The following is a 23,492-nucleotide window of genomic DNA, read 5'->3' as shown; positions in this document are numbered from 1 at the left end:
AATTATTCTACAATTCCATAAAGGAACTGAAGCATCCAATTTTCACTAAGAATCGTCAGATTCCAGCTTGTAAGAAACTATTTTGTCCCTTTGAAAATCCTCATCTTCACAGCTTTCTCTATAGACTCACTTTCTTGATAAAAAAAAAAAAAAAAAAAACATAGCACCAGAAAACAAAAGGATAAATACCAATTAGAAGAGTGAAAAGCCTCTATACACTGATGGTGCAAAGAGCATAAGGCAAGGGCTCCCTATCCCATAGAAAAAGAACTTGTTTGAGAAAAATTCAGCCTTTTTCATTTACAAACAATATAATGCTAATTTCTTAAAGACAAAGTTCCTTTGAACCATTTGACTGGAAAATAAGGACAATTCCATTTACACAGGTTTATGAAGAATGGTGCAGACAAGGGGTAAAATATGACCCACTACTCCTCCCAAAGTGTCAAACATCATTCAGAAACAAATATTCACTTTAAAGGAGATAAAATGTATTTCCTTTGACATGTTCAGTGATTAACTGTGCCTCAAATGGTTGTGATGGCCCTTTCTATTGTATTATTCTCACAAAGTCTGTCTTTTGTTAAGCAAGGGAGTTCTGAAATATTGCAGTTGTTATTACTGAGGCTGTATTTTCTAGCTAATTCAGCTCCAACCTCCCAAGTTTAGTATCTATAAACTATTTTGCACACAACTGCCCCTCTGAAGGAAAGGTAGGGGATCAAACTTCCCCATAAACACAATTTAAAAGAGTTTTGGTTTGAACTCCTCTATACTGACTTTGAGGCTTGTTCCTTTTTTTCTGGAAGTAGAAAGGACTTGTGTTGGAAAGACCATGGGGGTACAGGAAAAGAGTCCTTAAATTTATAATCTCTCTGATGCCAGAAGTCCTCATTGCAATGCATTGCATGCTTCCAAACAGAAAAGGGAAACAGTATTACAAAAGTATTACAAAAACATAATTCTTGTTGGCATAAGAAGCTGGGTTGTTCTGATGAGGTAGAGTACCAATAGTTCCTTCATGACTGAAGAGGAGCACACTTTGAGGGGAAAAGAATACAGATAAAGGTGTTATGACATCACTGCCATTTAGCATACACAGAGGAAAGGTGAAACCTATCACCTGGGGTTCTAGGGACAGCAGAAAGTGGTAAGTTGTCACAGATGACTGTCTAGATGTGTATTTTGTTTTGGGGTTTTTTTTCAATTTTCTATATTATTAGAAACAGGGCAATACACTAGAAAGTTCTACTTCCTAGGAAAATAATTGTGGTGTTTTCAAGAAGCGATACAGGAAGAAAATGGGGGAAAAAAGGTAAGTGAACAAACTCTCAGATCGACCACTAAGCCAGGAATTGGAGCAGCCCATCTAGGTATAGGATACAGAATTTCAAGTCTCTTTCCCACTGATCCGTGTTTTACCAAGTGTCCCAAACAAGAGGTTATTTGTTTCACACACTTTTGGCTGACTTGCTCTGATTGAGACTTTTGCACAGCTTAAATGACACAGACCCAGCTGTAGGTGCAGAATTTGAATTATGGAAGGGAAGATCTCTCAGGACAGGCCATGCAAAAGTGAGGTGTGTGGAACAGGTAAAGCACAAAGAGTGATGAACAAAGAGCAAATTACTGCCTGCTGGAAAAAGCACAGAAAGCAGGAAGGACAAAAATACTTGTGACTCAAAAGAAAGTCTATAACAGGGTAGGATTTTAATGTATTTTCTAAAATAACTGGGCAAAAATTTTATCATTACCACTTGCCATAGGAGCAAAGTTTAGAACAAGATATTTGGGTCTTCATGAATATTTTGATTGATATAACAAATTTTGAATAAACATTTTCCAACTTTCTCACAACTCCTCTAGATCCTTGTTCATCCTGCAGCATAACTGAGAAATTCTAATGTATTATTAAGAAATTAAATTTAATCTGCTCTGGCTGTCAGGACAGAGAAGTCAACCTGAACAAATATGAAATCACAAGTAAAATAGTAAATGAAAAACTATATTTCAAGAGAAAAAAATCATGTTTTAAAATGTTAACTATTAAAAAACTGAAATTAAGATAGATCATCAGTAAGTACTAGAAGAATAAGAATTTTTCAAAGAAGCAGAAGGAAAAATAACATTATGGAAAGAAAAATGACAGAATAAAAATAAATTATAAGCAAAGTTATTTATTAAATTAAAATGTGAAGTTCAGAGTTTACTGAAATGTTCAAATAGTGTGCTATAATTAATGTTTTAAAATAAATAAAAATGGCAACAAATGTGTAAAGCAATTAGTTTTGAAACAGAAACAGTCTTCATTAAAATCAGAAAACAAGAACAGTATTTACCACTTGCTTCTTGCATTTTCAGCTGCTGATTTTTTTTAAAGTCTGCAAAAAAAAAAAATCCATTAATAAAGGACCTTTCCTTTAATACTACAGAAAAGATTTGAAAGAAGAGATCAAAAAGACATTCAGTTTTTCCAGCCAATGCAAGAAGACTCTTTCTCATTTGTTCCCTCATTACTTTCTCATTATCACCTAAACCAATTATATAAATCATATTCTCTCAGAAATATAGCAAGCTGCAAAATCAGTTAACTCTGATATTTATGGTGTAAAATCTGTCCAGATTTTTTCAGAGGTAAAGGATTACTAATTATTGCTCTTACTTCCATAAAGTAAAAATAAATATTACCTTGAGGGTACAGCTCAATTTCTGAATGGATTTTACCTTGAGACATAAATGGAAGCCACCTAAGAATAATAAAGAAAATAAGAAAGAAGGTAGGAATCAATTTTTATTTACATTACCATATAACAATTGCCCATATCCAGTTTTCATACTGTGTACACCTAACAGCAAAGGGTCTCTACTCCTAAAATTTTAGTATTACAGTAGAAATTATTTGACTCAACAAAGAAACTTGTTTTGTGCAAAAGTAAGGGCTGTGTAGGCAAAAAATAGACTTGTATCAGATTAAGAGACTCATATGGCATTACTTTACTTGTTCCTATAGCTAAACAGAATATAGCACAGGACATTTTTTTTTTTTCAAGACTATGGATTGAGAGCTAAGTATAGTTTGTATGTATTTATTGCCGTATTTCTTAAAACTACAGTTCAGTGTTAAAACAAAGATGCAACCAAACACTTCTCTTTCTTATTCCTCCTACAAACAGAGGACAGGTAAATGAGTCTCAAAAAAGGACAAATGAAGGAAAACTTTGTTTAGGTTTCCCAGTCATGTTACCCTAGGCTATGTATAATTTTGAAAATTTTCCTTGAGAACATGGATTACCAACAGCTTGTATTTCCTCTTGCTTGGTAAAAAAATCAGCTCTTTTTTTAACAGAAAAGGAATACAGCAATCTTCTGGGCTGTAGTTTTTTATTTTCTCAGTCCACTTCCATGGACTCTCCAGGAATGACCTAAATGACTCAGTCTCCTATGAAGCCTATTGGGATTCCAGTACAAGCTGGGCAAGAAAAGTCCAGAGCAACTTACAAAGTTTCCAATTTTTTGTCCTGAAAACAGTACTTGACCAATTCATCTAAGAGCTACTCCTTAAGAAATAAATTTTCTCTTACTAAACTATTTATTTCTATTACTTCTGCTAAAAACTGATGGCACAGATATCTTCTGAAATCCCAGATGCTAAAAGGTATCAGTAACTAGTAAATACTGTATAATTGAAATCGAGCAGAAGGTGTTAGATGTTCAGAAACTAATATCAGGTTTTAAGACAAATAAAATGCTTATGTTCCTTTGGTTAAATGAGAACAAAAGACAGAACTTTTTTCATGTCCTGGATCAGAAAATAGCTCTGTAAAATAAAACAAACTTGAGGCTGAAGATTACTGAATTAGATTTCTGAAGAGCAAAAACCTTCTCCCTCCTTGAATAGAGCACAAGTACATTTTGGCAAACATAGAAGTTACACCTGATCCCTACCACTGACTTATTTTAATCCCTTTTCAGTGGAAGGGTTTCCTTCTAGAGAAGTTAGACATTAAAAAAGAAACACTTGTTCCTTTTTTGCACTCTCTATCATAGAATAATAAACATCTGGTGTTTATTATCACAGAATTAACACAGCAAAGTGCCCTACCATTTATCATTCCTAAGCCATATTGCTCACTAGAAATAGCTATGACACAAAGAAAATTTCACCTACATTTTTTTTAGAAAGGTAGCAGCTCCAGCTAGCAACAACAGCTGGTCTGCATCCAAATCTGCTCAGAGAAATCCTCAGTCTTATACTACTATTTATAAGCATCTTACTGGTTGAAGAAAAATCTCAGCTTTAGAGCGTTAATCAAGGTGAGAAAACATCTTTATTCCTGTTTTGGAGGATGTGACACCAAGAATTGCAAGAAACTGTTCAAGGTTATGTGACATATTCATTAAAATCCAGACAAAATAACTAAGCAATGTGCATTTATTAAATATTTTTAATTAAATGTTATTTATTCTGGTGCCTTGTCACATAGGCATATTGTTCCTCTTCACTTTCTTTATTTCACTCGAGTCATGCATTTTCCCATGAGAGAAACTGTAAACTGGAAACTCCAAAAGTGGGAGTACCATATTTTTCTAAAACGCAAAATGAAGTATTTATCAATTGACTTTTAAGATGCACATTTAATAACTGAAATGGAACATCTACAAAATAATTCCAGGCATCTTATTTGTCTCTCTGGCCATGCTGTAAAGAGAGTGAATGCTAGTCTTGAATGGAAAACCTTGTTTCTTTCCCATTTAGAAAGACACTTAATTTAGAACATTTCAGATGCTTTATCTTTCCTTCCTGAAAGGTAAAATCACACTTACAGCACTGATCCTGTAAGATAAGCCTGTACTCTTAATTCTAGTAACACAGACTCAATATAAGTGTTTAACCTTTGCTGCAGATCATACAGAACATTAATTCAAGCAATCTGTTCTGCAATAACACATTTTGTAGATTTTATGAAACTGTGAAATAATCAAAAAATGTCTTTGCCTGAAAAACTCACATTTAGTACATCAATTGACACAATACTTGTAGCAATCCATATTGAAGAATATTTAAACATATTGCTGTAAAAACTACCTTTCACAATTGAAAATATATTTTGAGTTGCTCCCAGCTTCTCTGACGGTGACTTTATCACAGTACCAGCGCTGGCACTGGGTGCCGGCCTCGCAGCGCAACAGCACCTTCTGCAGCTTCCCGAGGGATACAGCCTCCACTACAAATCCACGGACCTGCGAGACACAGGAGACAGCACTCTGCAGTTTGCCACCAATGAGGCACTCCAAAAGCTGGTGTGCTAAAAGCCTGATCAATTCCCACAATCTACAAAAATTTCAACTTCTTTAATGACAGCTCGACCGTATTCAAAGAGTTTGGATCTGAGGAGTTAAAAGTCTTTTGATGAAGGGTCACAGTAAACAAGAAAGCACAGCCAAACCCAGAATGCAGTAATAATCCCCCAAAATATTGGGCTTTTACAGCCATCATCCAAAATGCTGAACACAATCCTTTAGTATTGTTTCAATGCCTTGGCATTCACGTTACTCTTCTCTAGGTACGAAACACTCAAAGCTATTATTTCTTTTGTTGATATTACTTTAAATCAGACCTTCACATCATTTTCTCCTTTTGGCTTCACCTCCTCTACTTACATTTTATTCTACTGAAATAAACTGAAATCTGACATGCCATTTTCCCCTTGTTATTCATTTAGGCTTGTGCTTATAGTTGGAAAAGATTGTCTTCATAGAAGCATGAAGCTGATCAGGTTCAGGTTGATAATTTTCTGTCCCAGGAAAAAGCACACAGCTTTCTGTCTCTTAATATAATGGTCCAAATCATTCTTCTCAGTACAAAGAAAATAAAGGAAAGAAATGCACTGGAAAATTCGTATCTGTAAAGTTCTCAGTACTCAGCAAATGGCAGAACTGAGACTGCCTGTGCAAGATTGCTTATCCCTTGTGTATAGATAATATATGATCACAAGCTAGTCTCTCTGAAAGATTCCTGCCTCAAAGTGTGCTCAGGAGGATGACAGATTTTTCAGTATCTCCTTTTGTCTTCATTATCTTTATGTCTCTATGCATTATTTACTGCAACCACCCAAAGACCTCAGTGAAACAGAAACTGATTTCCCCAGTGACTTCACCTTTGCACTTCTCCCATAGCACCCTGGTTTTCTGCAACTGCTTAATCTCTTTTTTAAAAGGCCATCTGCATATTTTTTCAATTTACCTACCTAGTTAAAGCCCAGAGTTTGCTGCCAAAAGCTGTCAAATATGCAGAGTGGTGTGGGTGCTCAACTGAGAAACAGAGGGGTTAATTTACTGAAATATTTAGCATTTCAAAGAGCTTACTAGGTGTGCAGAGCAGAATTCTATTTGAACTCAGTTACAGCTATGGTTGTTCAGAGAAGTTAAACTGGTTATGCAGCAATACCTAAGCATGAAAAATGTGGTCACTCAGGAAGGTTTTATTTCAAGAAATTTGCCCAATATAATGCAGAATATCTGTGGCAGGGATGAAATCAAGTTGTTCAAGTCAGCATTCTACTATCTCTGCCAAAAATGATATATCCCAGTCCCTGCTCTGCTGCTCCAAACAATCCACTGTCTTACTCACCCATTTCCATAACAAAGTGCCCTTTGAACCAGTCCCCTCAGCCCCTGTGTAAATAATAGGCTGAACTGACTATAAGTCTGGCTTGAATAATGCCCCCCAGAAAATTCCACCTAAATTCTGCATTTTAATTTGAATTGAACTTTATCTCTCATACATTACTAACAGCATAAAATATCTATTTTAAAATAGTATAGGTACATTTAAAGTTTCCCAGTGGTTTATGGCTGTTTTTGGCACTTTAGGTACTGCTTTTCATTTGGTAATTAAGTGTTCCACTAACAGCTTGATACCACTGGTTATACATACAAGTTTTAATCCTCAATAGATCACAAAGGAAGAAACAGGCTCAATAGAAGGTCACAAGAAGGCTAGTGGCAGAATTAACATTAAATTCAGTAGTTGCTGAAATTTAACCATACTGCAGAAAATCAGGATGATGTATATTTTACCTTTGAAAGAGCTAGGAGGTAATAAATTGAAAGATAAATTACTTTAAGTTTGTCTTGTATTAATCACAATACTTTACTATTATACATTAAAGGAAATACATAACAGACCTACTAAGATCTGAAATCATGGGACAATTTCTGTACACTCCTTTGGAACCATCTGTAACTCATCATATTTTGAAAGGATATGTTTTAAATTCATAGGCAGCTCTTCTCAGCATCTCAGGGTGAGGCCCTTAAAAAATTTTTCTTTCCCTTTTCCTTACTATGTTTTCACTCATCCTATTAAATTTGGGGTCAGTAGAAAAATATTTTCCTTAGTTCTTAAAAGTTATTTAGCTAAACTTACATGGTTTGCTGTATTACTATTATTAGGAACCTGTATAACTTGTATACAATTACTTAACTATATTCACAAGGGTAGGCAAATTTTTTTTTGGACTTACCATTCCTCTCTGAAATGGCACTGGTGCACCAGTTTTATGCAGAAGTCTTAGACCAGAATCTCCTCTTTTTCCATAGATACACAAATAAACTGCACAGTCGGTATCAGCTTGCTCCAAGTCACCAGTGTGGACATAAACACGGTATAAAACAACTTCCAGAAATAACCAAAAGAAGAAAATTCAAGTTATATGTAATCACAACTAATTTTAGCTTAATGCTAGCAATGACAGTATGTCTCATCTGCAATTAGGTTTCTGGAAGATATTCTCCAGAAATCAGTCAGACTATTTGCTTTTAAGATTGCTAGGACCACTATTTGGTTGGCATTAACACTGAAAAAGAGGTAGCCAATATATAAATAACTGTATGCACACATACTTGGATAGATTGGTTTTCCAGCTTCCACTACTGGAAGTTCACACAGAAGTTCTCTATTATCACGATTCTTTGATAGCCATATGTTTGCTGGAAAATTCAGTGTTTTCTTGCTCCTTAGATGTTGCAGGATCACCTGAAGAAGAAGGAATTCCAAATATAACTCTGTTACAGTGCTTTGTTTCTCAACAGCAAAAGATAATTTTGTATACATTTTTTTTCTATCTCAGAAAAAAGCAACACAATCAGTAAATATGGCATAAAAAATTGCAGTATGAAAATACTTTTGTTTTGGCCACTAGAATGCAACAAACAAATCTGTAGTTGTAATTTGTGGGTTTGCCATTTGCAGTGTCCCCAGGTCTGGTTTCAGTGAGTAAACCAGCTCTATGTAACACTGCCTGGAGGACTGAAGACTGAAAACCTTCTGGTAGCTGCTGTTGCATCACACTGACCTTTTGGAAGATGTAGAAAGATGGACATAGATTTTTTTATTTTAGAATGAAAACAGGATGAAACTCATCAACTGCATCCTCCTGAACTTTGACAAGTAGAGGACACATTGGATTATTAAATCCATTTGTGTTATCTTTGGCTCTTCTACAGCAAAACAAAAAATAACCTGGGTTCCATCACCATCTGTATATTCTTAAGATTATTAGAATTCAAATTTCTAGAGTTATTTGCTGCTGTACAGTAAGATAGCGGCCTTACTTGTTTCCTATAATTCCAGAACTCTTTATAATCTTTTATGAAAGTAGTTTTCTTGGTCTTGAATTACAATACTTACTACAGGGGTTTTCCAGAGGTCTTGACTAGCAAAAGAAAATCAAAAATTGTCTTTCTGCAGTTGTGTTTCTGAGTGTGAATATAATATGCATAAGCCTTGCAAACAAAATTATGAAAGCAAGTACTCACATCCAAATTCTAACACTTAGAAAATCAGAGCAATACATGTTTTTATCTCACTTTTCCAATAAAATATTATTTAAAGTAAAATGAACACTGCTTTCAACACCAAAGCATGTATTTATTCTACTGTGAAATACTTTGGCAGCACTGATTCCTAATCTCTAATATTTACTGGCAGTGCCCTCCTGCTGATTCATAACAATTGCATATATTAACTCATTTTTCAGAAAAACACAGCTTTCAACATGATTTATTTCTTGTTCTGAAATGAAGTTTTTGAAATCCCTGGCTTACCCTATGAAATTTGGAGCAAAATATTGAAGATATTTTTAGTAACTAGCAGGCTGGAAAGTGGAATATTTATGCTCACATTCTGTTTTATACAGTCTCAGTTAAGACCTTTGGGTTAATGTAAAAATCTTCTATTATTGCCTAATTCTGTTTGTCTAAATCAAGCTTTTTAAGATTATTCTTTTTTATTTGAATAAACTTGTTTCCTTTACAAATTCAACACAAGAAACAGACAAAAAATTCTTATCCCAGTTCTAAAATATATTTTACATGAGTGTCAGCCTTAGGAAGCATTTAGAACAAATTTTGTCTGGTGAACATCCCTAAATATCAAGAGTAAAATAGAAATGAAACAAAATAAAGAAGAATTTGTTAAAAAAAAAAAAAACCAAGAGCTTTTTTTCCCCTGAAAATATTCATAATTATAAGAAATGGGGGGGCCTGTTATAACTTAGTTTGTTTACCTTTTAGCAAACTTTTTTCATTTCTAGCAAGTTGTTGTCATGGAATGATTGATACTCCATCATTTTCAATTTTTCAGAGCCAGAATTTAAAGCTAGAATCTCCCTAACACACTGAAGAGTACAGAAACACTAAAGAGTATGGCAAATTTTCATTAAGCAGAATTTGGTCAAACACATCAATACAATAAAATTGCTGTCTGCAGGAATTAGGAATAATTGCAAAATAATCCTGTATATTTCTCTCCCTTAGGAGGTGAACTGCATCAAAGTTTTTGTCATCTCTAGAGCAATCTAAGAACACAATTCAGTGACAATTTATCCCAATCAGCATTTATTGTTTCATAAACCTATGTCTTTGTGAAAAGATGGGCCCTTATTTACATAAATTTAATAAAATGGAAACAAAATCACTGTAAAAGTCTCACCCTCTGTAAGTTCCACTCAGGTTGTTCATCTGGTAATCCATCAAGTTCAATTCTTATTTTATAGATATTCCCAATGCTGTTTATTTTAACCTGAATAAAGTCAGAACAGTCAATATAAAACTATATAGAATTACATCTTTATCTTTGCAATTGATTCTAGATTTATCTGAACTATTGGAGTATCTGAGTGCTCAGGAACAATGCACAATATTTGATTGGCAGGTTTGAGGTTATAGGATTCAGAAAACACGTTTCTTCTGTTTTGACTAACAGATTACTGTGTGAGCTCCAGTTTGACCAGATCACAGCCTAATGGAATCACAATGCTTGCCAGAAAAATGATTTGGCAGGTATTTGAACTATTCAAAGTTTCAATAGTAAAAAAAGTTGGTGAGGGTTTTCATGAGAGAAATGAGCAATACAAAATTACATCCTACAAAAAAAATTGCATCCTCTGACTACAAGTCACAAAACTTTCATAATTCTCCACAGACAACCATAAACCCTAATATGTCAACATGAAGGATACAAAATTTTGGAGACCTCAAAAAATAATTCCCAAGGGTTGGCAGAATTTCTGCAAAACTTCAGAAGTCACTGATGCTATATTTGTTTTCTAACAATGATTTGCATTCATTTGCCCTTTCAAGCATTAAGTGTGTTCTTACTTATAAAAACTATTCTCTGCAACCCTATATTCAAAACTTTAAATGAACCCTCACTTATCTAGGGTTCATTTGAAGTTTAATCACTATTTAAAGCAAGTATAAATAATTTTAAATAATTTATAATGTACCTTTAGGAAAGGAAGAGCATGTTATTATGCTATTTCTCAAATAATTCTATTCATAAAAGATTGGTAAAAGCCTATTTCTTTCCACAATTTACATTAAAAAAGCTATTTGCATTGGACAAAAATTGCCTTCATTGTCTTAAAAACATAAGGATATTATCCACTCATTCTATAATTTCATTTTTAAAAAGCACTCTTCTCATTTTAGAGTTTAGAATTACCTCTTCTCCTGTATCAGCTTTTGGCTCTTTGTGCTTTTATGTAAGAAAATTTTATGTTATAGTCACAGCATTGTCATGCTTTAATCAAAGATTTCTAAAAGAAAAAACTGCTACTCTGGATTTCCTGAACATTAAATACACATTGAAATTTCCTAATGGTTGTTTGAGACAGAATCTGTGGGTTTCACACTGTAATTTGTATTGATATACTTGTTACATCAACCTGAATTCCATTAACCAAGTAAATGTGAACATCAGGATTGAAACACTGATGTGACAATAGTTTCCTTCTTTTCCATTGGCTAAAGAAAATAGCTTTGCTTTGCTCTGCCAAGTCATATCCTTGCTTATGCTGCATAATATTCCCCTTCAAAAGTAGTCTTATTGGAGTAACCTGGAGACTTTGAGATTAAAGCAGCAGTAAATTGGGCATATATTCAGCTTGAATGCAAAAACCCCCCCACACATGTATTGTCTTTCCCCCATTTCACAAACTGACCTACTTCTCAAGTAATATGGGATATTGTCTTCTTATTCACAGAGCTGGTGCTCACTGCAAATACAAGGCTGTCATGTCATTTGTTTATTCTAATAAATCCCTCTTCAGACTTTTAGTAAATAAAGAAAAAAGGTTGCACATAATTTCATGTATCAACACAACACAAAACAAAATGTAGTAGGCTAAGTCAGAATGCAAGAGTGCTTTCTTCCTAAAACAAGTACAGGTCTTCCAGAAGTAACACTCTGGTAGTCTTGATTTTTTTAATGCACTGTTTTAGGAATGATTAAGCAGGCAAAGAAAACTCACATGGGTAAGGTAAAATGAGAAAGAGAAGACCACATATTGAATGGTTTTCAATTCTTAGGTTAGTTCTTCTCAAACTTTTCATAGTTGTACATGTTGCTGATAAATGCAAGGTTAAAGAACTTCAAACTGATTCTTAATTGCTGGATTATTTTAGCCTTTCAGAAGCTGCTTTCTTCCTAGAACTCCCGGTCAGAGCTATGATCAAGTTGATTACATTAAAAATAAAATTTGGTATCATCTGTTCTAGAATAGATCAGTAAAAACATAGAAGTTCAAAGGCAGAAGTGGTAAGAAGAAGATGTAACTTTTTTGTGTCTTACACTCCTCTCTTCATTTCAAGACCTGTTCTGTTAAACAAGTACAGGATAAAGTTTAAGGGGAAAACGAGAAGAAATAGCTCTTACTCAGAGGCTTTTTCTTTGTGGATTTATCCACTGCAGACTAAAGAGTGAAAAGCACTTCAGTGACATTTGCTGTTTCATGTCTGAAAGCTATAGTGTCAATGTGATGTAAAAAAACCCTAGGAGTAGCCCCAGGTGCTGAGAGAAAGATCCTGCTCTCTCACAAGATCAATATCTGCAGCACACAGTCATAATGGGCCACATCCACTTTAAAGAAGAAAAATTGGTCCATCTCTTTTGAACATATGGATTAACTTTGCAAACATGCCATTATCCCACATTGCTTATAAATTATTTACTAATTAGGAGAGCAGGATTCCCTGTGGATCATAATCTACAGCCTATATGCTTAGAAAATGAACATTATGGTAGGTTGTCTCCCTGCCTATGCCCTATTCATAGAGAGAATTATTATTATTATTATTATTATTATTATTATTATTATTATTATTATTGTTGTTGTTGTTGTTGTTGTTGTTGTTGTTGTTGTTTTTGTTGTTGTTGTTGTTATTATTATTATCATTATCATTATCATTGACAGTAGCAATCTTGGATTATATGAAGATTATATTACAAGAGTTGATGAGTCCAGAAAAAAAAACCATGAAATATGTAACTTCAGCTTTAGCTGCTGAAAACAGCAATGTCACATGCATGTCAGGCAGAGATTTAAGCAAAACAGAAATTTTAGCTCCTTTGGTAATTTCCTCTCAGCCTACCTAGACATAATTTCCTTATTAAAATAGAGGTGGGCTTATCCTTAAATAAAAGCAGAAACCCTGTGTTTTGACAGCATGGTAATATAGAGATTTCATTGGACTTTTAGTTATTCCACAGGTAAACTTTTCTGGCATTTTAATCACTTATAGCATGGCAGCTCTAAAATGGGTTTTCTTCTTTAATTGAACAAGTTCCACAGCAAACATTTTATAGTATGCTTTGAAAACTATATGCCTGAAAATTTAATTACTAAAGATCCCTAAACAATATTCAAGTCTTATATCAGGCGTGGTTTTTTTCAAAATGAATAGTTTTTAAAGGTAGTTTCAAATCAATTGCCTTAAAGAAATCACTTTACTTCTCAGTTGTCCCATTTGATCTTCTATATGTGGGAGGGGGTTTAAAAGAAAAATAATTTCTGTTGTTTATTATATGTAACAAACTGATTTCACACAGAATTCATGGAGATTAAATACAGATTTATTTTATGGAGTAAATATAGGAGCAAAACAGGTTTTGTTTTCTATGACAGGATAATCCTTGGAAAGGTACCTATTAAATAATGTTCTTAGCCTTCATTAGCTACCTGAAATTCATCTTCCTGCCTGGGAAAAAACAGCTGCTTCCCGTTGTCCTTGCCAAGAGTTATGGGTCCAGTTAATCCTCTGTCTCCATATATCCAAAGAGCAACACTTGCTTCTGTTCCTGCATTTCCTGTCAGTACTGACACTTTCCATTCATCATCCAAAGGAAGGGGACTCTCACCACCTTGGGGATTTCTCATTTCCTCTGTGAAATACAGAATGTTAGTGGGAGATGAAAATTGACATGGAACTGCCAGTTGCTGTTGTAACTTCAGCACATAAGGAGGCCATAACAGCAGGGGGATTGTATTTTTTTCATGGCAAGTGAGATAGCCTGAAAAGATTGATTTATGTTTCTTGTCTAGACCAAAATGTACTGATTAGTTGAGCTACAAGAATCAGCTGGAAAAGAACAAGTTATCTCTCACATATGCCATCATCATGCTCTTTGTACATATTCTGGAGCAGAGCAAGGATGCTATGGTGCAGAACTGTGACCATTAAATTGATATTTCTGGTTTCTTAGTCTGATATTTACAAACAAGTAGAATTTCTCCTCTAGTGCCTTGTGTTGGGACATCATTAGCAGAGTCACATTTCTGACAATATAAACATTTTTCATTTCAAATTAAAAAAAAAATCAGGAAATTAGCTTTCTTTAAGGTAAATATCAACTAAATACTGTAAAAAAAATCAAAAAATACCTCAATATAGCCTTGCTTAACCATATTTGGATTAAGGCATTCTCTGCATGGATGAGACAATAGCAGCATAGTAGCACTTTATGAATAAATTTCACAGCTCTAATGGCTAAGCAAATACAATTTTGTAAAATATAGCCTTCACTAGAACAACACCTAGTGATCTTCCATCTACCCTTAAGAGAAACACACATTCATGCAGAGACATCAAAAGACACCTCTGCATAGGAGATATGGAAAAACCAGACTCCATTAAGGGCAAGGAATTTAGTTTTGAGTAATTTAATCAAAGTGGAATTTACAAACATCAGATGTCTGGAACACTGATTTTTAATAATGGGACCACTGACCTTGGAGCCCTCTCCAAAAAGAAGGAATCCTTGCTGCCAGGAACTTATAGAGTGGTCTGACACAAGGGGCAGTTATAAGCCCCACATTTGAAAAGTTGAACCTACACATTGCCAATATACTGTGTCCTCCAGGGGCTTCCAAATTGCCCACATGAGCACTTTCCGTGTGACTGCAAAAAGAATTTTTAATATGCCACCAATATGAATTTGTTAAAGAATTCCCAATGCATCACTGGGGATGTTTCTGCTGCATTGCATAAGTTATGTCATGATGTTAGAGTCCTTTCCTTTTTTGTTTGCTCAATTAAAACACTGCACTGGGTTTCTCTGGATGGAGATTTTCCCTTCACTTATTTCACCACCCTTACATCAAAGGGAAAAAAACAAACACCCAACCAGACAAAATCAGAATTGATGCAAAAGCTATCACTCACCACCAGCAGCCCTTTTTTCTTAGAAGTTTTACTCAAAAGGAATTATACAGTTGGTTGGATCATCAGAATGTCCTATATTTAATTCAACATGTTAACCAAAGTACCAAAACTGAATTATGATCCACTAGCATTAATATCTTAACTGATGTGAAATATTTGCACAAGGAAATGCTAAGGAATTAGGATCTATACAAAGTTTTGCAATAAATAAGGACTGACTTCTGGAATCACAGGAAATTTAGCACTGGAAAATATTATAATATTTGGTTAATCAATTTTTAAGAAATTCAGAACTGTAATATCATTACTTTTACAGCACTGCCTCTAACAGTAGAATTATGACTTTGGAATAGCCATAGTAATTTAGAGTAGGCATTGCTGGCTGGTTTTATTGATTCTTCATCATGACTGAGAGCAAGTTATTCTGACAGAAAAAAGAAAATTAACACCCCAAAAATAAAGCAAGAGGCAAACATCTAGAGTTTACCTGAATAATAACTTAATTACACTTGTCTTTCAGTGCCTGAAAGAACAGAACAATAGCAAATTGCTTTGGTGTGATAAATATTTCTAAGAACTTGACTGAGATTTTCTGTAACTGTGGTTACCTACTTCTCACCTGTAACTCTGAAAGATGGAGCTCTTTCTAGCTATCCAAAACCACAACTTTCTTTCAGCAGAGATTAAAATGTTCATAAAATGCAAAGGGATTCAAGAAACATAAGGAATCCCGCGCTGCTTCTTATGCTTAGGACAAGAACTCCAGACTTGGCCGGCTGCTACCTAAAACAGTTACTGCAATCTCAAACTACCACCTCTTGGAGCAATTATAATGCACAAACAATTCACAGGCTTGGAATGCTTTCTGCCTCATAAATTACTGGCTCTTCTTACAAATGGAAATCGGTAGCATTGATTTGCTACAGGCTAAAAATATTCCAGTCTGAAAAGAGGATTTGATGGTTGCCCTGCATTACTCATGGGATTTTACACACTTCATGACACCATGCTGTAAATCTATTGTGACAAAAATTAATTCTAATAGGCCTGCATTAGAATGTTGAAGTCACAACCCTTTCCACAACTTCACAGAAATAACTTTTTTTTAAATTTACCTACTTAACCTAAATGTAACACAAAAGGAATACTGTCTGATAAAACCATATGATTGAGTGACATTTTTAGAATGAACCATCAAAAACACTAATCTCTGAAGCAGAAGTTTGGGCAATAAAGTGGATGTATTTTTTATTACACCTTTGTGTACCATCATTTCCAATGTTAACTGAGGTTGAAATGAGATCAGATTTTATTTTTACCTTCTAAGTAAAATATATTAAAAAATTAATAGCAACTGATAATGCCAGACATACAGGAAAAGAATGTGGAGGATAGAGAGAGCATTTCTCAGAGCTACACTTGGTCAGTACCAAACCACAGAAGTGTCCTCAGGGTCACAGACTGCATTTGTCTCATGGAAGCTAATGACATCTGAGCTATTAAATGGAAGCTGGGACCTGACATCATCTCTGTACAATGAAAGAAGTTTCTTGAGGAATACTGAACTCACACTGCAATGGGAGAAGTCTCAAATGCTGTAGAATGATTTTCAGTTTAATGAATCCTAAATCAATTATTATTTGTGAAAACAGAAATCAAAATTCACCTACAAGTTAGCAGACACAGATATAAAGAGGAGGGTCTGATCAGCCTAAGACTTAATCTGCTCTGAGTTTGCCTGCTAAGCCCACTGCTGGATTGCAAACTCAGTGCAAGCATCACCTTTTCCATATATTAACTGTGAGTGAAAAATAGAAAATAACAAATTAATGAATAACAGTTTAAAACTCATGGCTCACCTGTACATGTCAAAAGACATATGTTGAGTGAAAAGTATCTTACTAAAAAATTATCATTTTATTTGAAAGACAGAGTAACTTTGATATTTCTATTCATTTTCCATAAGCAGAATCTATATTTATGAATGCCAGAAAAACTACTTAAAAAGTGCTATAGACTCTCTGTAACCAATTTCACGGCAGATATTGCTTCTATAAAAGGATCCTTTGTACCCAACCCTAAAAACATCCAGCTTCTTTGAAAACAGGTTTGATGGCTTGTGTATTGTTGTCATGGGTTTCAGACACAGCATATCTGCTGACAACCCACCACTCTTCAGGAAGGCTCTGTTACACAATGATACAACGTGAAGCCTGACAGATTAGAAATGGGGTGTTTTGAGCTAAAAATGGAAAAAATATTTCCAAAAAGAATTAAGTATTTATAGTGATTCCCAACTATGCTTGAATTTAACCAGAACACTTTGATTGATCTGAATTTAATTAAAATCCTGCTTGATACCTCCCATTTTACCCTATGAACAAGGATGCCAGATGTGATGCCTTGTTCACATGACCAGACTTTTCATGTACACCTTGAAACAATCTGAGGATCAAGTTTGAAACCATATCAGCAACCAACCTGAATTATTTGCTACATAAATGCCTTTGAGACCACCTGTAACTGAGTAAGCAGTTGTCTCCCATAGTATGCCCCATAAGCACACCTCCCATACTGGAAGTTGCAATATAATCTTGTCTTTAAAGCTCTTTCAAAGTTACAGCTATTTTTCCACCATGTGAATGTGCCTCCATGTTTGCAGATCAGCAGTTTCCAGTTACCCCACCTGCTTTTTGTGGTGATATGACACGATTCACACTGTCAGGGTCTTTGGGCACATTGAAGGGATGCAGGAAGCAAACATAATCAACCTCACTCTTTAAGAGATGTATCAGTTTCTGTTTTGTTTAGTTGTTTAATTCCTTAATTTGGTTACTAGGATGCTGATTATTCCAAAAATTCTTGTCTTAGACCATTTGTCCAACGTCTTTAGCTCAGAGGAAGCATTTTATTCTAGAAAAACACATCTACTAGACCATGACTCCAGAGGCATGATCAGAACATTGTTTATCTAACTCTTACCTGCAAAATCATAGGTATAAATCTAGCATGCAATGCATCAAAACCTTCCTCTTTCCTCCAGTGCACCATAAAGCAGGAAACAGTTGAGTATGAGAGCATAAATGAGAAATATTCCATTCTTTCAGTGAGCTTTAGATAGGATTCTGCACCATATCAACCTCTTAATTTCCACAGAAATATTCAATCAGTAAATTACTAATTAATTTTTTTAAATGAAGTTATTTAACAAGTTACTCAACCTGCTGGTTGTTGCTTTATCAATAAACCACATTCCAATGCTCTTTTCAGAAAAAGAGTAACTGGAAATCTCTTTTATGTAGTGTGTTTATGCTCACAATTCAGAAAATCTAGGAAAAAATCTAGAAAAGCCATTTATTGTCCTTCCTGAGCTAAGTCTTTGCAAGCACACACAGAGGACAAGCATAAAACATGTACTACAGCTGGTTTGGGAATTGTCACTTACTTGAGGGTGGAGGAGTTGAAGGCCTTTGAGGTACTGGCTCCTGGGCTTTTGCTGGTTGGATTTGACATGCTCTTAAGTCATTCTTTTCTTGTTTGGGTGCTGCAGATGTTCCCATAGGCTTTTCCCGGCCAACTAAAACAATGAAATGTAAAATCTGTCACTAGCTAGAAGCCATTTGCTTTTTCTTTCTCAGAAGCTAACAACAAATCTCCCAGTTGTTCCACACAATAGACGTCAAAATTGTTTTTCTATTGTTCACAGAATGCTACAAAAACTGGGAAAAGACCTGACATACCAATTAAAGTCCATTCAATGTTTTAAAAATCTAAGCAAAAATTTAACATTGACGTAGGAATAAAATGACTTGTTAACATGTGGCTTTCCCAAAATAAACTTCTCCACCCCCAAAAAGTTTTTTTATTAAGAATGGAAGTGCTGAAATGAAAATTGCTAGAGGCCATTTGAATAATAAAAATTAAATTGATGTTGTTAACATGAACATGTCAGACAGACAATATTAGCTCCTTTTAATACTCTTTTTAGTGAGCAACACAGATTCAGGAGGTTTGAAGTCTGTGAAAAAGTAACATTTAGCTTTATTTAATGACACAAGTAAGCACTGACTTGTTGAGAATTTCTATTGAAAACACTGCTCTTCCAAAAGATAATAAAAGAAAATAATTTCCTCATTTCTACAAGGACATAGTGATTAAAATATTCCAATCTCCCTGCAGCAAACAGGCAAACAGGGACAGAACAGTAGGGATGTGCTTACAGTCACCTTCATAATGCTTCAATCACAGTAGATATGCAACAATTAGTATGAGTGTTTGTAGGTTTTGAGACTCTCTTTTTGCTAAGTTTGTTCTCCTTGTGTTTGGAAGAAATCTGAGCAACTTCTCAATTGCAAACTGATGTCCATTTAGCCTTTTCATGAGTTGTTTCATTTCCTGATGTCTGTTGTCAAGTCCACCAGATAAGAGTACATTTCCTGCAGAATGGTGTTTCCTGCAGTTACAATCTAAGTCGGATGGCTGCCTTTCGTAGCCAGTTTTTCACTAAATTAAAAACTTTGTTCTCCTGAAGGGGAAAAGACAAGCAGGCCACCCAAAGACAGTGATCCAGAGGGTGCTGAGACCCAGTTTCTGAGTCCTGGATAGTTGACTAGGTCAGCTCTCCTGAGGAAATATTTTGACTGCAATAACAATCAAATCTGACTATGGGACAGAGGAATAACACAATGAATATTCTATGTGGGGAGTACAATGTATTTCACATCACTGAAAAAGAAACTTAACACTGCCAAGTAGGCCTTCTTGAATATCTACTAATATCCCTATAAAATCAGGAAACACTGTGGAAAAGTTGGCAGCAAGACAACGTCTCCCAGCCTTCCAAAATCTGTGGCCAGAATGAGGAATACAACCAGGAAGTCAATGCCATCTTTAACTTGTCCCCTGTTTCAATTCTCATTCTCAAAAGCTTGTTAAAAAAACAATTGACATCTAGCATATCATTAGTATTATTAAAAGAAAGGAATGGAGTTAACTGAAGATGTAGGAGAAATTAAGTGTGCATACAATAAATTTTCACTTTTAAAACTGCTGAAACACAAGAGAAATTGTTTCAATGTATCTTTTACACTTCTGCTTTGAATTTTGCCCATTAGAAACACTAGTTACTAAATAAAACCATACACTATTGAGAAATCACATACATTTGATGACCTGTGGGTAGAAAAAGATATTTCTCTCTCCAGTGTTAACAACTGGCTTAGTTTGGCCATCTGGCAGAAGACCAACATATATCCCTTTATTTCGCACTGATTCCAGGCTCACAGATCCCATTTCCAAATTCTTCTCAATTTTAAATTGACAGTATTCATCACCTGTGCCCTAAGAAATTGATAACAGAAACATGAATCCAACAATTGAATTAATGTAGCTAGAAGACTCTTTAAAAGTCTTAATTATTACTACTTTCCAGTAATATTTCAGATTAACTTTACATTCTTCACAACATGATACATTACTACACACACAGAGACATACCTGCACCCAATCCCTGTTTATTCCTTTATGACCAGAAAGACTAATCAAGTAAGTTAGGCAGGTGAAAGACCAAGTGAAAACATTCTGATTTATGTTAGGATTTAGGCAAAGGCTAGGATATATTCAAAGGAGTTTCCCACTTTAACAATTTCCAAAGGATTAAGGAATGTGAAAATATCTATATCAGAACACATAGGATATTTCTACACAAATTTTATGCATAGCCCAGATTTGCTAATGCTACATAATATAACATGTATTAAATAGATGTAATTCATTTTTTCCCTCAATTTCAGAGCACTTACAAGTTTAATTTCAAAACCTTTAGCCAGTGTCACTTTTTATCCAGATATCCTGATCCATTGGTGAGAGGACTGCTGAAAAATTAAATACTCACAAAGCCTATATTCAAAATATGGATCAAATATTTTAATCCCTGAAACCGTACTGGAGGCAATAAAAAACTCTCATGGACGTTATACCTGAGAACTTACACAGCTCAATTTCATATTCCGTTGGCTTAAACTCCCAAATCAAAATCATGCAAAAATATTTCTTGCATTTATTAACTTAGATGAACAGAAAAATAAAAGTTAGTGAAGTATGCAGTTACTTACATCTTAGTTATTCTTTAACGGGTTTTATCTGTATCATCTATCAAACAGTACATAAGTTTTAACTACCTCCACATTCTCAATAGTTTAGTAATATAATCAGATCTTTACTGAGTCCATCAACTGCCAAATTGACACAACACCCTCTCTTGCTATATTTTTCTGCTTTTGCTTTGGCAAATGAAGGAAAATATTTGAAACATTTTTAATCTGAACAAAGTTTTATGCCAAGAAAATAAAAAAAGATTCTCTCCTATCACTGACAATTCACTCAAATGGAAATACAAACAATAACTGCTTACTGTTCCATCACACTGGTCATCTTGGATCTTCAGATACATTCTTGGCTTTTTTACACTTTCAAACATGCAGAGTCCAGAGCTGATTTTATGCACTTTCCAGTAGGATTCCTGCTGCTGCTGACCTGCTCCACTGCAGCTCCCATCAGGTCTAAGGGACAGAGCCTGGCAGAGACTTGTGTTGAGCAGAATGATGGCACCATGATGAAACACACCCTTTAGATCAGAAACAAAAAGTCCTCTGTGAACAGCACAGCTTTTCTCCATATTAAATTTGGATACTGATACTGCTCCTACCATTTAATTTTAAGCACTTATGCATGTCCTTGTATAAAAGATAAAAGAGTCAGTCTCAAGTAATTCAAATACACCTCCAGTCTTTTAATACGTGCTGCTTTCTGTGCACGCACCAACCAGAGCAGTGGAAATCCTTCCCTACTCTGCAGCGTCTCTGTTTTTTCTTGCTCAGCAGCACGGCACAACATCCAGAGAACAAGGAGAGTGGCAAATTAAGGAACTTATCTCTTTTCAACAACAGCTCTGTGCTACTTTTTGACAATCTGCTAGGAAGTTGAGGGTCCCATCTTTCCTGTGTTACTGCCCACTCTGTCTGTGTGTTCCAGCTGCGGTACCGGAGAGCAGCAAAGGGAACCCCCTCAATGCCGCCAACCTGTTACACTGGAGTTGGGCTCCACCTCGTGGAAGAGGATCCCTCTTTTACCTTGCCAATCTCTGAAACTCCGTCAGGGACAAGCTGCTTTATAACAGCAAATTTTAGAAGGGTCTTCCTAATTTTTCCCTGCCCACCTCACCTTGACATGCACTACAAATTCTCTGGAAAGCCCAGCATATCCTGTTGCTTCATCAGCCACTTTTCCTTGGATGTTGAAAGCCACAGTGTGACCTGGGTAGCTGGCTGACTCAAGAATGGCACGGCTGCTTGCTTGAAGGTGGACACGGAGCTCACAGCAGGCCTTGTCTTTGCTCTAACACAGTCAAAGAAGGAATAATAAATTATATAAACTATACGGCAAAATCCAAACAACAGAGAGAGTATTACAACAGACTTTCTGTGTTGTTGAAGTTCTCACAATACTAGCAGTCTAGTACAAAAATCTTTCCATTTTCCAGATGTGCAATTGTGAAATTGTGGGCTCTGTGGAATTTGACAGAAACAGTTCAATGTACAATGACACAGATCTGGCCATAACATGAAAGATAATGGGTGCCTCACTCGGAGAGTGTGTCACAGCCTATAAATATAGCAAAGTATAAAGCTGACACAAGCAGGAAATGAGCCGTGGTAACTCTTGGCCACCAGCCCACCTTCTCTAGCTTTTGTGTTTGTTCTCATTCATTTATAGTGTTCTCACAGAAAACACCCAGAGAAGCAGAAGTTTTATATGAAAGAGTAAAGCAACATGCTTTACTCCATGATTGCCTGTTCAGCTTGGCAGGCTTTATGATCCCATTGTATGAAATACATAATTTAATATTTTATCAAACTTTTCTCAATACATAATAATACATATTTAAATATTTTATCAACTCATCATCATTCTCATATTTAAATAAAACTAGAATTTTAATCAATGTAAAATGCTAACAATCCCTCTAATAATTTATAATACTTCTAATTTACATCATCTTGGAATTTTCAAGAGTACAAAGAAGCAATATTTCTAGGAAAATTTTTCATTTTCATGGCAATACCTTCTGGAGATAAAGCTAAAAGAACTGTCTATCAGATTCAATATACCTATAAAACTAAAGGAAAAATTGTATGGATTTTAGAAGTAGTTGTGAAACAAGTGAGTAAGCATGTCCTCAAAGTACAATTAAGTATGTGTTATAAGGCAAATTGCAATTTTGTGTTGCCTTTTTGTTCCTCCAGTGCCTGAGAGACAGGTATCATGTCTTACAGGTGTCATAAAACATCAAAGACTCCCAAAGCACCCTCAGACTCATTTCTGGGGCCTTTCACCAGAGGACTGAGTTCTCCTGCATGAAGGGAGGTACCTGGGCATTCCCACCTACACTCCTCATTCAAACCCTGTGCATATATTTACACACATGG

General features: G+C 35.2%; 1 protein-coding gene across 1 annotated transcript in view; it reads right to left on the bottom strand.

Annotated features, from left to right (window-relative positions):
* The window catches only part of LOC113458545 (lipoxygenase homology domain-containing protein 1), a 168,715-nt gene that overhangs the window by 111,922 nt on the left and 33,301 nt on the right, over positions 1-23,492 (bottom strand). Inside the window, exons 14-24 of the mRNA XM_026791313.2 lie at positions 22,228-22,401; positions 21,419-21,631; positions 20,169-20,346; positions 18,452-18,583; positions 13,524-13,726; positions 9,995-10,084; positions 7,906-8,038; positions 7,527-7,678; positions 5,087-5,241; positions 2,689-2,747; positions 2,340-2,381 (exon numbers count right to left, since the gene is read on the bottom strand). Coding sequence (XP_026647114.2) covers positions 2,340-2,381; positions 2,689-2,747; positions 5,087-5,241; positions 7,527-7,678; positions 7,906-8,038; positions 9,995-10,084; positions 13,524-13,726; positions 18,452-18,583; positions 20,169-20,346; positions 21,419-21,631; positions 22,228-22,401 — 1,531 coding nt within the window. The remainder of the gene's footprint in view (positions 1-2,339; positions 2,382-2,688; positions 2,748-5,086; positions 5,242-7,526; positions 7,679-7,905; positions 8,039-9,994; positions 10,085-13,523; positions 13,727-18,451; positions 18,584-20,168; positions 20,347-21,418; positions 21,632-22,227; positions 22,402-23,492) is intronic.

Source organism: Zonotrichia albicollis, chromosome 1 (genome assembly GCF_047830755.1).
Source record: "Zonotrichia albicollis isolate bZonAlb1 chromosome 1, bZonAlb1.hap1, whole genome shotgun sequence".
Taxonomy (NCBI): Eukaryota; Metazoa; Chordata; class Aves; order Passeriformes; family Passerellidae; genus Zonotrichia; species Zonotrichia albicollis.
This window is presented reverse-complemented; position numbering and strand designations above follow the sequence as displayed.